Source organism: Solanum verrucosum, unplaced genomic scaffold (assembly GCF_900185275.1).
Source record: "Solanum verrucosum unplaced genomic scaffold, falcon-dt-bn FXZP01000196.1, whole genome shotgun sequence".
NCBI classification, from domain to species: Eukaryota; Viridiplantae; Streptophyta; class Magnoliopsida; order Solanales; family Solanaceae; genus Solanum; species Solanum verrucosum.
This window is the reverse complement of record NW_026020420.1, coordinates 1,242,416-1,257,935: the sequence shown is the minus strand read 5'-3', so window position 1 is coordinate 1,257,935 and position 15,520 is coordinate 1,242,416. Positions and strand designations below refer to the sequence as shown.

The following is a 15,520-nucleotide window of genomic DNA, read 5'->3' as shown; positions in this document are numbered from 1 at the left end:
AGTGTTCATTTTCAGTGATTTGAGCTAACTTGGGCTTGAATATTTGTCAGTCCAGTAAATCCCCAGCTTAAGTAGCCCATATTAAACGGGGAAAATTACGCGGTTAAGCAAACTTATACTACTTAATTACTCATCATAACTATAGTTTGCTATAATCACCACTCACGACTAACATTATACATTAATTACGCGGGCTGACTTCAAGATTGTATAATTAGTCATGTTTGTATATGTATAATTCGTCAGAATATACAAATACATATGTATAATATATGATTATCTAACCTATATACATATACAATTCACCTCTCTCCCACTCTCTCGCGCGCCTCTCTCCTCTCTCTCCCAATCTCGCTCGCCTCTCTCCTCCCTCTCCCAATCTCGCTTGCTATATATACAATTGCATATGTATAATATACAATTATCTAACATATATACATATACAATTCACCTCTCTCCCCCTCTCTGCCCTCTCTCTCTCGCCTCTCTCCTCCCTCTCCCAATCTCGCTCGCATCTCTCCTCCCTCTCCCAATCTCGCTCGCCTCTCTCCTCCCTCTCCCAATCTCTCTTGCCATATATACAAATATATATGTATAATATACAATTATCTAACCTATATACATATACAATTCACCTTTCTCCACTCTTTGCCCCCTCTCTCTCGCCTCTCTCCTCTCTCTCCCAGTCTCGCTCGCCTCTCTCCTCCATATAACATGTAGCTACGAATTGTAATTATCAAACTATAGCTATGAAGAGTAATTAGACTATTTTTGAGTGGCTATATGTGAAAGTTCCCCTATTAAACTTGCATTGGTCCTGAACAAAGTTGAGATCCATTCTATTGAGGGTTTGTTTTGGTAATTTATTTCATCTTTTGATATTTATGGAAAAAGAAAAATTATTGTTCAATGCCTTTGGGTTATCTAATTTATAAAATAAGTGTACAATGTATAGATAATATAAATTTAATCTATAGACTATACATATAATATACATACTCATACACAAAATATACAATAAAAGTGTATATGTAGTGTATATACATATACACTTTACGAAACTAGAAACTTAAAAAAAAAAACTTTAAGATTCTAACTTGAGTTTCTTCCTAGGAGTATTTAGTTTGCACCAAAAATAGATTATTAATACGACACTTAGATGTGATAAATAGATGAATTGAGCTAAATTTGAGTTGATTGGTTGAGTTAATGAATAAGTAAATTAATAATTATAAAAAATTACTCTGATAGAAATAAATTAACTTAAAATGGATAAAAAATTGAGTCAAAATCCAACTCGTCTATTTTTTACATGTTTAATTTGCTTCTTTTACAATCTTATACCGTAATACTTAATAAAATCAATATTTTTCTTTATAATCTAGTTATCTATAACATATTAAAAGTATTTTAACAAAAGAATTTATGAATCAATTTGAGTTATATATCAATACATTTTTTAATGAATCGCATTAATAAATAAGTAGTCTAATTGGTTGGGCGAATTATGATTTCATAAACTAATTAGGACATGTGTCAAAATACAACTCAGTCAGTAACGGCTTAGAGTTTTCATCTGTATCATAAAATGTTGAAGAAAACAACAAATTCCCAATTCCAAATTCATATTTTTGCTCTTTCATAGCTCATTTTTTCCCTGTAATTTCAGTTTTCTGGGTTCTTCTTTGTCAGGTAATGAGCATTTTCTGTGGCCATATGTTTTGTTTTTCTTTTAGATCTCTTAGATTGTTTGATTTCTTATTAAGGGGTGATATAAATTTGAATTCTTGTTTTACTTGTCTATTTAGGTTTCTCCAAATTGTGTTAAAAAAAAAAATGGTTTCTTGGGAAATTTTGGATTTTTGTTATGATGGGTATTTTTTGTTTTGTGGAAAGGTTTGATCTTTGATGGAAATACCAAGAGAATGAGAGTTTAATTTTCACTAGAGATTTCAAGATCCCATTTGTCTGTTTGGGTGGGGAAGCTTTTGTGCTTTTATTGGGGAATAGAGATTTAGGAACTAAAAGTTAGCTACATTTGATTGATACATGTACTTTTTGTTTATGAATTGTGAAAATGTAATAGGAAAGAGCCTTAATATTCTTTATTGAACTTAGATAGCTTGCTTAATACATTGGGTATGTTGTTGTTTTTGTTGTTGTATCTCGTCTTTGAAATTGAATATAACGTATGTGAAGTGGAAAATGTATACAAAGTGATTATATTGAGAGCATTTCTCAAATCTTTGATATGCATTACCCGAGCCAGGGTCTTTCGGAAACAAGCCTCTCTACCTCGGCTATGTAGGGGTAAGGTTTGGGGACACTGTACCCTCCCCAGTCCCCACCTTGTAGGACTATATATTGGATATGTTGTTGTTGTTACTTTGAACCCTGAGTGACCTCTCATCAGATATATGGTAGAAATTGGTATGAAGAATAGCTTTTGGAATTTTGAATAGGTGGTACCTATCTATCTTGCTATTTACTCGATTTTTGGGTTTTATAGTTACGTTGCACGACTTGTTGTCTGGCTTAAAGCATAACATTGGTGTCCATGTAGGCTTTTGTTTACTGAGTGTGTAAACGAATACAAAACTCTTCAATCGATTAAATCTCTGTCCTTTAGAGGCCATAATCACTAGATCCAACAAGGTCCTACCTTCTTTTATAATCAAAGTACTTTTACACCCTAATTTAACAAGGATGATGAATTTTTTTAGACTATCTTGCAATGTTAGTTCTTGTACCGTCGTGATCCCCTTCTCTTATGCCTTTAACTTGATTTGTCAACGCGTTCTTATAGACAGGACTATCTTACTCCTTATTGGATCATAACATGCTTAGGTTAATGTTAAGTGGTACTTCTTCATCTGTGAATTAGATTTCAAAGATCAGAAGAGAAAAGGGTGTTCTAAACCATAAAAGTCCCTACATTCTCCAAAATCTTCATTCTTTTCATCTGTGCTGAAGTAATTGGTACACGAGAATCCTGTTTCAATACAGCAACTGATTAACTGCCCATAGGACCTAGCATGGTGCTCTTAATAACCTCTGGCATTTTCATGTGTAACTAGGAAATCAAAGGTTACTATTTCTTGATGTCTACTGTGGGCAATCCGGCAAACATATTCTGGCATGAAAATCCAGTTGGGAAGGCGGAAAGGGAAAAGCTGCTTAACCAACAGGGATGTGTTGTATGGATCACAGGTCTCAGTGGATCAGGTTAGTATAATTTTCAGTTACTTATTATTTGCCTTTTGTATTAGCTGCAGCGAACTCGTATATTTTGTACTTATGTTTAGAGGAATAAGAGAAAATGGTGTTTAGAGGCAGGGAAGAAAATGCCTTCCACAAGGGGTTCAAAAGTTTTAGATGCTCACCTTTTCGACATGCATTTGCCATTGTTTTTCAAGATTTTATCTGAATTTGTGCAGGAAAAAGCACACTTGCATGTTCCCTAGGTAGAGAATTGCAGTCAAGGGGTAAGCTTTCATACGTTCTTGATGGTGACAACCTTAGGCATGGTCTGAACAAGAATCTTGGGTTCTCACCAGAAAGCCGGACTGAGAATATACGTAGGACTGGTAAGTGTATTCATAAATTGTCTATTGGTGAGATTTTTAGATGCTTGTGGTAGAGATTTGGAGACAACTTCAGCAAATAGTATGTTGCATATCTTTGTCTCTTTAGATTAACTTAAGAACAGTCTTCAACCTCTCTGGGACCTCTTATTTCAAATTCTTAAGTTCACAAACGACTTGTAAACACTTAGAGAAGAGGAGGGAGGTTTGAAACAATGAAATAAAGCAAATGTGAAAAAAGGTGACGGTTATTTCCACCATTCCATTCATGTCCACTCCCCATTTTGATTTACAAGGAATTGGAGTGTCTAAATGTAGTAATGGAGCTAAAGGTAAGGAACAGAGTTCCCAGTTGAACCCCTTCTGTCTGGAAATTACACTCATGTAGAGTAAGATAATTTTTCTCTACATATATAAACTGTTGGATCTCCTTAACATTAGGGAAGCTTCTAGATGTAACATTTTTTGCATCTTTTTTTAAAAACCCTTGTTAGATCCTAGTTGTTCCCCGACTGGTGGGAATAGCTCTGCGCGTCTCTGGATAACTTCAATGCTACCTGATTGAGCGGAACCTTTTAGTTTCTTGTGGATAAAATTTTGAATTATTCTAGATATTTCTCAGTTTTGGTATGAGACGTATTGGTTGGTATGAGACGTATTGGTAAATATTTTGTAGTTCCTGATTCTGTACTACCCGTGAATTTGTTCAGGGGAAGTTGCAAATCTCTTTGCAGATGCTGGATTAATTTGCATTGCAAGTTTGATATCTCCTTACAGAAAGGATCGTGATGCTTGCCGCGCATTATTGCCAGATAAAAAGTTCATTGAGGCAAGTCTCATGTTCATTGATCTATTGTAGAAATCTTTTGCATTATGTAACATTCCTTTTCTTGTGACTTTCAGGTTTTTATGAATATGCCTCTACAACTGTGTGAAGATAGAGATCCAAAAGGCCTCTACAAGCTAGCTCGTGAGGGTAAAATCAAAGGTGTGTTGTAGCCTATATTGCTTCCACATCTGTATAAACTTTGTATTCCTACAAATGATGATTAACTAGAGTAATCACGGAGTTACTTTGCTCAGTTATTAGATACACAAATTTGCAACACTGTAAATAATAAATTGCATCTGTCAACAGCTGTTCTGCTTAAAATTTTGCATTTAAACTGTTTGAGTAATTCTTGTTGCCATGCTTCATGGCACTATTAGTTGATAGTCGTTATAAGTCGCCAATTTGAAAGATGTTCATCAGAGGACTGACAATTTGAGTCGAACTTTTGTCTTTTATTAGTATTCTTACATCAAATTTTATTGAATTTTTAGCACCTCATTTTGTAGGTTTTACTGGAATAGATGATCCTTATGAACCACCTTTGAATTGTGAGGTATGTATTATATTACTTCTGCTGCTGCTAAGCTTTCAAAAGATTGTTAATTCCCTTCTGTTTTCTCGTAATAACTTCTTTCCGAACTTTTTCTTCTCTGGTTAGATTGAACTACAACTAAAAGACGGAGTAGTTCCTACACCACATGAGATGGCGGGACAAGTAGTTTCTTATATGGAGAATGGAGGCTTTTTGGCAGCTTATTGACCGTGCTTGCTGCAGATAACAAGAAAAGACTCACCAGAGGGAATTACCGAAAATGTCTAGTTCCCTCCATCTGTTTCAACCATTATATGTGCTTTTTTGATATGATCAATTTTAGATGGTACATATATGTTCATCTAGTGTCTAGGTCCATAGGATGTCAAATGTGATACAACTATATGCTGCATAGTTATGCACCATCGACATCTCGAATTCTCATCTGTTTACTGTAACATTTCTATGACAAATAATCACCATTGTTACTTTTTCGCGCAAACTTCCGAGGGGAAGATTATCTAATTGCTCTTTAATGATGTGTTTTTTCATCTATCTTTTCTATGAACAGTCTTCATGCTAGTGACCATCTTGATGCTAGACGATATCTATCATTACCTTGTTACAGAGAAGCTGAGACTGTTAACTTTGATTAACTGGTGATTTTGATACGGACCTGAAACTGCTAACTAGGATTAACGGGCACACTATGGATATGATGCTGGAAATAGACTGATTTCAAAATGGAAGCAGACAACTTCATAGTAATTCTTTAGTTTCCTTTAGCACCTAAGGATGACCTAATGGTTAATGAAGTAGTCTCGAGCAACATGAAGTCTCAAGTTTAAATTAGGACAAAAATATTACTCGTATGTACCCTTTGGGGTGGCCCAATGGTTTGGACTTGGGATTTCCATGTTGGAGGTCTCAAGTTTGAAACCCCTTGCCAACGAAAGCAAGGGGTTTGCCTTCTGGGTCAAGCTCGTCGCAACGGAATTGTCTAGTGCAGGTTACCTCTCCTATGTGGTTTGCAAGCTATTGAAAACTCCTGTGCGCAACCAAAGGGTAGCAGCTATGGGTTTTCTTTGTCATAGAAAAAAAAAATTACTCATGTTCAAATCTAGACGCCCACAAGCTGGTCTGAATTACCATGATTGTCAAAATAAATTCTTTAGTTTTCTTTTAATGATGTGAAACTTCCAGGATTTGTCACACATTTACTGGCTCTTTCTACTTTATTGGCTGATCCAATCATAAAAATTATAAAGAATGGCATGCAAAATGCAGTCATTAGAAAAAAAAAAATGTTTGCTAAAAGTTAATAGCACTAACCGTCCACTTGGCCTCCAAACTCCAAATGGCTGTAAATAATTAAATTGACAAATCTGTGTTGTTTTCAGTAATTTTTAATATAATAAAAATTGTCTAGATTTAAGAATCCTACTCAGAATAGGAATAATAATAGTAATAGAAACAGGAATAGTAAATAGTATTCTACTTGGTAAATGATTGTATTGTGCAGTGTCTATAAATAGGGTAAGACACAACAATTTTTGTCTAATATATTTATATTTTTAGTAAGTTGTTTTAGAGTTTTTCTGAATTTGCAAGAATGGTTTTTAACACTCAACTGATTGTGGCAGTGGCAAATCTATCTGCAGATTTTTTTCAATATTGCAATGGCAACACAGAAAGATTGAGCAGTGATGAAGTTCTTTATCTTCTCTTCTGTTTCCTTTTCAAGAATTTCGTCGATTTAGTTTCTGTGTTCGGACTTTCTTTTGTTTCCCTATGCCTAATCCTTTTCTTTCTGATTCTGATTCTGAATTAGATGATCAATATTCAGACTTGTGGCTACCTGAATGAGGCAGAGTCGGGATTTTAAGTTTATCAGTTTTGTGGATTTGTTAGGGAATTCATAGCTCGGTTTAGTTACTGAGTTTGTAATTAAATACATAATCTAATCAAAAGTTGAATATTGTAGTTTTGTATTAAGAAATTTGAATAATTTTGTAGTTTTTTGTTTTGATATGTATGTTAACAACAGTTGTTTATTGTGTGTACTACTTTCCGTATTAGTTTGTTGTGTTTTCTTCACTGCCATATTTCCTTTTTCATAACTACATTGATTTGCTGATTTGAGCTGAGGGTATTTCGAAAACAATCTCTCTACCTCCACGGATAGGGCAGGGGTAAAGGTTTGCTTACACTATATCCTTCCCAGACCCGGATTATGCTAAATATGTTGTTACATTAATTTGCTGTAGATGGTTTGTTAATGTAAAAGTTCTATACTGTAGCAAACACAGAACATAAAATTTTATATGTGGTAGCATGTTTACTTTCACAAATTTCAAAATAGTATCAAAGATCACCCTCGACTCAAGTAACACATACCAGCCTCGTGACTATTTTTGAAAGACCTCAACTCAAGTAATGCACATCAAAGCAGTTTGAAAAAGAAATCGAGCAACATAGAAATTAAGCACACACAAAAGCACCTATAAAACCCAATGTATTCAAATAGTTCTGAACCGCTCTCCAGTTTTCAGTACAATTGAACTTAATTAGTACAAACTCATGGAAATTGGAATACAATATATATACAACATGTATAGTAATCACTAGGATCTACAATTTAGACGTTGTGAGTTCTAAGTTGAGATCTAAATTCACCTACACTTATTATAGTTTTACATATATATAAGGTTAAATATCGAGGTAGTCATGAGTTCTGTTGAACCTGCAAACCCCGCGTTGTTTGATCCACTATGGCTAATGGAACGTAAAAATGATTCAAGAAACTGATAAACAGTCTTGAATATGCTCTAAGGAGCGTAAAAGTAATCCTTCAACGTCTGTGATGTGTTTCTTCGTTATAGGAACTGATCCTCTTACTCCACGAATTGCTTCATTCAGTTTTGTTGCAGGCTGCTGAACCACTTGCTTCATTTTCTGCAGTTCCACATGAACAATTTGTTAGATAAGTGAGGTGAAATGCATTCAAAGAGGCATATCAAAATGAACGATAATTGGAGATTTTTCCAATGACAGTAGTGTAATCTCACAAGTGGGGTCTAGAAAGGATAGGATGTACACAGACCTTTGTGAGGTAGAAAGACTGTTTCTGACAGACCCTCGGCTCAGAAAAACAAATATTGAAACATAATTTGCAAGAATAATATGACAACATAATTACACAAACCTTGTCATCAGAAAATTGGAATTTTAGCTTCTGATTCTGCTTATGCTGTTTCTGTTTTTGATGATTTCCAATAAAGATGTAAATTGTAACAGCAGCAGCTGCAACCCCAAATGAACAAATAGCACCAATTCCAGTCAATCTCCAGTTCCATAGATTAATTCCACCATTATTGTTCTCTTCATTAATTTCCCTTTTCTTGATCAAACTATCCTTTTCAACTTCCAAGACTTCAACTTTATCCTCAAAGGGGAAACTCATTGAATCAATTTGAGACACAGAACTAGTCTTGTTATTAAACTTGGGTGAATCCAATTTCATGTTTTCAAATTCACTTTCCTTCATTTTCTTGAAGAAAACTTGTGACTTTTTATCTTCCTCATCCTGTTAAGATACCATACAAATAAGTAACTAAAGTAGCGTTTTCTTTAACAGTTTAAACTTTCAGTATTTAAGACAATTTGACTCATGAAAAATGACTTTGGATGAAAAGATAACCATTTTAAGCTTTTAGACGAGATGATCACGATCTAAAGTTTGAAACTTTGATATTAGGTGGTAACATGTTTACCTCAAGTGGAACCTTGGTGATAACTTCTTTAATAACTTCTTCATCTTCTTGAGGTTTTTGTATACTTGGTTCTTGTTGAATTAGTAATGGAATTACTAGTTGATTTGGCACTCTTTTGGAATCAGAAGCATACTCCATAGACAAAAACTTGTTTCTATCATCATGGAGTACTTCAAGAAGTCCATTATCAGAAAGAAGTTCCCACTCTTGAAGATCCATTTTTTTTCTCAATGAATGAAAGCAGGGGAGTTAGAGCAGTAGAGGTTAAATAGTTTGGAATTTAGAGGAGTCCTGATTCTATTTTACCACTCTAGTTGCGCGTCAGCTTGTGTGCACCTCGACTAATTCCACAGTTATTTATGTAGAGAGGGGTTAGAGTCCCACGTTGATTTGGAAATGGACTGATTGTCTCTCTTATATGGACTTGGGCAAATCCTCCTTCATGAGCTAATTTTTGGGGTTGAATAGATTCCCGTATCATATTTTACAGAGTATTAGTTAATTTTATCCATCAAGACTTGGAAAAAGGATAAAACTCACCTAGTGTTTTTACTTCTACTAGGGTTTAAACGTGAAATCTCATGATTCTCGATCACTTCGCGTCTCTTATCAATACAGAGAACCAACGAACTTTATCCATCAAGACTTGGATATATAAATAGGTAATTCACCTAGTATTTCAAAGTCTACTGAAATTTAAACCTGAGATCTCGTGATTGAACAGTCAAAGAGAGTGGCTTTGATGGTCAAGTAATGTGGGATTTTTATTCAAAGAAGGCACTCAATATGGAAGATGTCTTCTTGCACTTTGGAGAGTGAATATTTGAAACTTCTTCTTTTGTTATGATGGTGATATAGTAGATAGGTGGAAGCTTAACACTACATGAAAAATATCACTCCTATAGGACCACATATAAGAAGGCTATTCTATTTGGGCAAGCTATGGATATTTCTCTCCATTATTAATTGGATTAGTACACCTCGATTTGAGCTATACCTTGGATGCAACTTTAAATTAAATTATGTCTCTCAAAGTCCAGGTACATCCAAGGAGATTTTAGTTGAAACTAGACAACTTTATCATGTGTTCAGATGTTCAATCAGAATAAACTATAATGTAAACACCTATATTTGTCAAGGGACTACAAATATATTTATCCCATAAATTTCAAAAGTTTTACCGAGACACAAATATTACTGGTTGTATTATGTATGGAATTGGACCATGTAGCAAGCAATTTCTACCTAATATAATTGATGGAAAGTTGAATACAACTTTAATAGTAGAAATGCAAAATTCAAACTCTAATAATGCAAAAGATTTAAGTGATGTGTACTTATATCCTAACAACTTTTATTATATAAAATCAACGTAATTAAATATGCTATATTAATTGGTTACCTATCAGCTATGAAAATCTTTTTTTTAAAATCAATTTGAATCAGATAAAAGTTATTTATAATTATTTTTAAAGTAAATGTATTGGATTTTAAACAATTTAGTTTGGTACCGGGTTGACCCGATTGTGGAAATGGGTCTGGGACAACCCGATTCGTTTGTAGAAGAAGGGGAGCCGCAGTCATATACAATCCCTCTTCGTTTTCAGTCTGAAAAATCCTCTTTTCGAAAAAACCAGATACAAGAGTTGTCGCCGGAGATTCGCCGGAACTAAATGGAAGTGACACCGGAGAAGAAAGAATTGGATAACAAGAACACGAACAACACTCAATCCCTAATTATCGATCCCTCAATTGCCGCCGAGGATCGTGAACGCATCGCCGTTGACCTAAAAGCCGGCTTGCATCCTCTCAAGGTTTCATTTTTGTTTTATATTTCTGCTATTTCAGCAAAGTATTTTATTTTATTTTATTTTTAGGTTCATCAAGTTCAAACCTAGGTTGTTTGATGCGATTTGCAGCTATTTTGTTATATTTAGTTTTCAGGTTTATTGAGTTTAAATTTTTATGCTTTTTGTTCAGACTTGTTGTTTTGTTTGGGGTTTTATGGAATTTGTGACTATTTCTCAAAAAATGTTTACAATATATTTTACATAATTTTTAGATTAGTTCAAATTTGTATGCTTTTGTTCATACTATTCTTCTGTTAGGTTGTTGATGTGACTGCTTTATTGAAAGTTCTACTTTTTATTGAATAAATGTTATTAAGTTGGTATATTGGTGGAATAGTTATGGTGTACATAAGTTGGTTCGGACACCACTGTCATAAAAAATATAGTTTGCTTAAGTTACGGAGTAATAAACTGGTTGTAGGACGTCATTACATTTATGCAAGAACATCAATTTATCCAGAGGCTTGTTTTGAACTAAATACATAACATTGAAACTACTAGTAAGGCACTTCCTACTAGGGAAAGGAAATACAACATGTGGACAAATAAGTTAATGATCTTAGGTGATAAAGATTGGACATAGTGCTTCTGAGAGAATTCTGCATCAATATCTTACCTTTATACATAATATACTCCAGAGATTCGGTAAATGCAATAGATTCAGGAATTGGAAGTAGGCTCATGAGTATGAAGTAGCAAATTTTGAGCATCATATATCCCATACAAGTGATGCTTACTTCCTGAAAGCCCATAGTAGAGTCTGATGATCTTGTAGGATCCTGTGATTTAATATGCTTGCATTTCTTCTCTATTTTACTAGTAGCTTCTATTTTTAAAATAATCAACACCCACAGTGGTGGTCAAATTTGTGACGTGCCTGCAATTTTCTGCTTTTCTTCTTTGGAGATGGCCAAAACAAACATGTTCACTGTGCCAGTCAGGCCAGGAGGATTTTAGAATTGATGACTAGCATATGCTTGCAGCGTATTATCGTGCTCTATTTTCCCACTCTTTGTAAAAAAATAAAATATGACACGACTTTGTAGTTCCATAAGCACAGTATTATTTTCTAGCCATGTTTACTTTTCATCTTTTGCTTCCTTTTTCTTGTATGAATTGTGCTTCTGGTACTCACTTAGCTTCATTGTCATGATCAGAACAAGTTTGTTTTCTGGTACACTCGCCGGACACCTGGGGTTCGAACACAAACATCGTACGAGGACAATATAAAGAAAATTGTTGATTTCAGTACTGTAAGTCAATTTATTTCTGGTCTTTTGGCTTTATGTGAACTTGACTGCCTTTTTAATCTATTATGTGTTCTTCATCCATAGGTTGAAGGGTTTTGGGTTTGCTACTGCCACTTGGCTCGCCCATCAGCATTGCCCAGCCCTACTGATTTGCATCTTTTCAAAGAGGGTATTCGTCCTTTATGGGAGGTTAGTTTTGGTGCTCATCCTAACTATTTCTTTTCTCTGTCTTCAATTTTGTTAAAGTCCTTAACTATGTATATCTCTTACCCGAGTTAATTTCCTGATTATATTTGTCTGTGAAGGATTCTGCTAATTGCCATGGTGGGAAGTGGATAATTCGTTTTAAAAAGGCTGTCTCAGGACGTTTTTGGGAGGACCTGGTAAGCCAGCTGCCCTGCTATTGTTGTTTTCTGTCAACTTAACTGGACTTTTATGGCAACAAAACATTAAGTGCAGAAATAAATTTTTAACTCAATCTATGGGTAGCCATGACGAAATTTAGATCGTAAGCTTCAGACAATATAAAACATTAATACCTAAACAGAGGAAATTTCTAACTCCATTTTATGCGAGGAATGCTGAGATGCCCTTAGCAAACAATCTCACATAGGTTTCCATAAGTAAGCACTAGAAGCTGACAAAAGAGGATAGTCTAGTGAAAAGGATTCTCTATCTCCAACCATGACGGGGGCCTCATCAAGGGGGGAGTTGGAAAAGACGCTGCTTATCAAGGGGGGACTATGTGGGGTTTAAGGAGCAGGGTCTACCATATAAATGAAAAGAGAAGAAGAAGAAAGAGCACTAGAAGAAGCTGAAGTGACTTCTCTGACCAGACTTTTACATCAGTATCCTCTAATCTGTTCTCCTAAAGAATGTGTTGTTGCATTGATGTTCCTCCTCATTTTTTTGTCAGTAGCTGGATTTTTCATGCTGCCTTAGATTCCCAGTATCTAACCAAAAAGTTGAGTCAGTTTGAAGTATTCTCATCTTGGAGTATATGTATTTGCTTCTTGTGAATTTACTCAAAACAGATGTTGGAAGGTAGGATTGATGTTATCGTTTCCACATATATAATGTCAAAAGAAAATCAATCAACTCCTCAATCGTACATCAGTTGGGATCAGCATTAATTTGGTTAGTTTCACTAGACAAGTAAAGCAGTAATTTGGTGAACTCATAAAATGATTTGTCAGGCTACCCTCATGAGTCATGATCATGTTTGTTTACCAATACTTTCTGTATCATTATATTTCTTTTGGAGAACGAGAGGATGAGCACACATTTATCACTACAGCGCATCTGAGTGTTGTAAATAAAATTGTCCCTTCATCCTCAAAAAGGTAAAATTGCTAATTTGGCATCATCCATATAGGGTCAATGTGACTTCAGATGCAAATTTTCGCAATTGTAGGTAATTTTTTCCCATTTGTCCCCGGTACCTGTCTGAGTAAGTGGTAGAGCTACCCCGTGGAATTAGTCAAGGTGCACGCGAGCTGGCCTGGGTATCCTGGTTATATAAGAAAAAGGAAAGATAGGAACAAACTTTAGTATTTAGCAATAAATATGTTGAGGTGGGGTGTTCTAGGCCCCGACTTTAGTGCAATGCCTAGGTGACACTTGAAGGTCCGGTGTAGTAAGCCACTTTGATAGGCTTTCCCCCTAAGAAAATGGAGTTAATATCATGTGGAATGACAGTCTACGTATCTACGATTGCCTCTCACTGATGTGTATCATGCTCATAACATCAGGGTCACTGGTTGTTTAATTATGTTTGTGTTCCTGTCAACTTATTAAGCTGTGATGGATTTCTTGTCTAGGTTCTTGCTTTGGTAGGTGATCAACTCGATTATGGTGACAACATATGTGGTGCTGTTTTAAGCATTCGTTTCAATGAAGACATCTTGAGTGTATGGAATCGTAATGCATCAGATCAGCAGGTATGCTAATTGTAATCCTTAATACGTACCCACTCATTCCACATTAGTCTAAACTAGTAAAACACACTCACATCGTCTTGATTTTGCTAGGCTGTGATGGCATTGAGAGACTCAATCAAGCGACACTTGAAGCTTCCTGGTGGCTATGTCATGGAATACAAAGCCCATGATGCTTCCTTGCGCGATAACTCATCTTACCGCAATACTTGGATAAGATCATAATACTGTTGTTGCTAAACTATCATTTCGCTGTTATACTTTGAGAAAAGAGATTTGCATAGTTCTGTCGGTATTTGGTCAAGTGATTTTCATGGCAAAAATGGTTGACGTTGATCATGTAATATGAGCTAACAATTAGATTTTACCGACACTCTAAAATCTCTTTAATGCCTGTAGTTCTTCTGATGTGTATGCATAACTCTATTGTCAAATGGATTATCCCCAGTACTGGCTCAAGTATAATTGACAATTGAGTCATTCCCAGTAATATGTTATATCAGTTGGTTCATATGTTGATGGAATACTGACGAAAATCGACGTCCAAACTGGTTTCTGTGGTATAGATTCCAGATTTTGCAGTTGCTAAGTCCAATCTATTTGTTGTGTTTTCTTCAAAAATTTAATGAGCAAGTTCAAAATTTATCTCATAATGCCATTTATGAATTTGAATTGAAGAAGAAAACCCTACAAAAATCTCATATGTTATTTCTTATTGATCTCAGATTATATCATTATAACAACTGCTGTAATGAAATTGTAGAACCAAATCTCTTCTTTCAATCATACCACAAGGGAACTACCAATTTTATTGAAGAAAAAAAGTCACTTTCATACCAAAAGATTTTTGAAATTCTTTAAAACGTGAATTTAGCTATCACTTTCTCTCTATTTAAAGAAAAAGGAAGAATGTGTGGGTCATTTACTATTTTTATGGGATAATGTGTCCGATACATGATTGGTTGATACTGATTCTCATCATCTGTAAATATCAAGGCTTAATAGATGGAATTCGATCAAAAATTCAAACTTTGAATATTTTTCTGGCATCTATTCCATAGTCTGACATGAAGGCGATTGGTATATAAATTAAATTTGCCAAATAATATCAACAAATCAGAGTGGCGCAGCGGAAGCGTGGTGGGCCCATAACCCACAGGTCCCAGGATCGAAACCTGGCTCTGATATATATCTTAATTTTTTCAATCATATTTTATCCAAAAGGCATTTGCTTGGACCAATAATAATCAAGAAATGTATTATTATAACATATTTTACTAGTTTTATCCAAAAGGCATTTGCTTGGACCAATAATAATCAAGAAATGTATTATTATAACATATTTTACTAGAGGTAATAGTAACATAGATACACCTTAAAAATATTGAACAATATTACCAAGAATAAGAAAGGGGATGATGATGATCCCAAAGAGACTCATGTATAGTTTCCATATAATCTTGAACACCATTCACTGCATAAAGTGATGCTGATATCTGTCTTTCCACTTTCATTACCTCAAATTCTGTGAAAGGAATATCTAACAATTCTTCGAAATCCCATGATAATTCAGTCCGCGTAAAAGATGATGATGATGTGCTTATGTCTAAATCAGGCTTGTATGTGTTAAAATCATCAAACACTTGACTTTCTTGATCACAAGAAAGTACTCTTATTTCTCTATCGGAAACAACCTCTTTACTTTCCAATGTAGGGGTAATGTCACCTCCCTCAGACCGTGGGATTACATTGAGTATGTTGT

At 34.9% G+C, this 15,520-nt stretch overlaps 3 protein-coding genes and 1 non-coding gene across 4 annotated transcripts; 3 read left to right on the top strand and 1 right to left on the bottom strand.

Moving 5' to 3' along the window:
- Positions 1-3,043: 3,043 nt before the first annotated feature.
- On the top strand, positions 3,044-5,473 carry LOC125806859 (adenylyl-sulfate kinase 3-like). The gene is made up of 6 exons (XM_049486613.1): positions 3,044-3,225; positions 3,438-3,587; positions 4,295-4,413; positions 4,488-4,572; positions 4,923-4,969; positions 5,075-5,473. Exons 1-6 carry the CDS (start codon positions 3,102-3,104, stop codon positions 5,174-5,176), a joined length of 627 nt encoding a protein of 208 aa, XP_049342570.1. The 5' UTR covers positions 3,044-3,101; the 3' UTR covers positions 5,177-5,473.
- A 2,098-nt stretch (positions 5,474-7,571) lies between these two features.
- On the bottom strand, positions 7,572-9,030 carry LOC125806857 (uncharacterized). The gene is made up of 3 exons (XM_049486611.1): positions 8,722-9,030; positions 8,154-8,534; positions 7,572-7,903 (listed from the first exon to the last, which is right to left on the bottom strand). Exons 1-3 carry the CDS (start codon positions 8,938-8,940, stop codon positions 7,745-7,747), a joined length of 759 nt encoding a protein of 252 aa, XP_049342568.1. The 5' UTR covers positions 8,941-9,030; the 3' UTR covers positions 7,572-7,744.
- A 1,282-nt stretch (positions 9,031-10,312) lies between these two features.
- Positions 10,313-14,217, top strand: LOC125806858 (eukaryotic translation initiation factor NCBP). The gene is made up of 6 exons (XM_049486612.1): positions 10,313-10,535; positions 11,729-11,824; positions 11,906-12,010; positions 12,127-12,204; positions 13,642-13,761; positions 13,852-14,217. The coding sequence occupies exons 1-6, from the start codon at positions 10,395-10,397 to the stop codon at positions 13,981-13,983; spliced, it is 672 nt and encodes a 223-aa protein (XP_049342569.1). The 5' UTR covers positions 10,313-10,394; the 3' UTR covers positions 13,984-14,217.
- Positions 14,218-14,873: 656 nt separating this feature from the next.
- TRNAM-CAU (transfer RNA methionine (anticodon CAU)) lies at positions 14,874-14,945 on the top strand. The gene has a single exon. It is a non-coding gene; the product is annotated as a tRNA-Met (tRNA).
- The last annotated feature ends 575 nt before the right edge of the window (positions 14,946-15,520 follow it).

Excerpts from the sequence above, each read along its gene's own strand:
- LOC125806859 (XM_049486613.1), top strand. The coding sequence starts at position 3,102 with ATGTCTACTGTGGGCAATCCGGCAAACATATTCTGGCATGAAAATCCA. Across the intron at positions 3,226-3,437 it reads CACAGGTCTCAGTGGATCAG|GAAAAAGCACACTTGCATGT; the intron begins GTTAGTATAATT and ends GAATTTGTGCAG. Across the intron at positions 3,588-4,294 it reads TGAGAATATACGTAGGACTG|GGGAAGTTGCAAATCTCTTT; the intron begins GTAAGTGTATTC and ends GAATTTGTTCAG.
- LOC125806857 (XM_049486611.1), bottom strand. The coding sequence starts at position 8,940 with ATGGATCTTCAAGAGTGGGAACTTCTTTCTGATAATGGACTTCTTGAA. Across the intron at positions 8,535-8,721 it reads TCACCAAGGTTCCACTTGAG|GATGAGGAAGATAAAAAGTC; the intron begins GTAAACATGTTA and ends GTATCTTAACAG. Across the intron at positions 7,904-8,153 it reads TCCAATTTTCTGATGACAAG|AAAATGAAGCAAGTGGTTCA; the intron begins GTTTGTGTAATT and ends GTGGAACTGCAG.
- LOC125806858 (XM_049486612.1), top strand. The coding sequence starts at position 10,395 with ATGGAAGTGACACCGGAGAAGAAAGAATTGGATAACAAGAACACGAAC. Across the intron at positions 11,825-11,905 it reads AAATTGTTGATTTCAGTACT|GTTGAAGGGTTTTGGGTTTG; the intron begins GTAAGTCAATTT and ends CTTCATCCATAG. Across the intron at positions 13,762-13,851 it reads GTAATGCATCAGATCAGCAG|GCTGTGATGGCATTGAGAGA; the intron begins GTATGCTAATTG and ends TGATTTTGCTAG.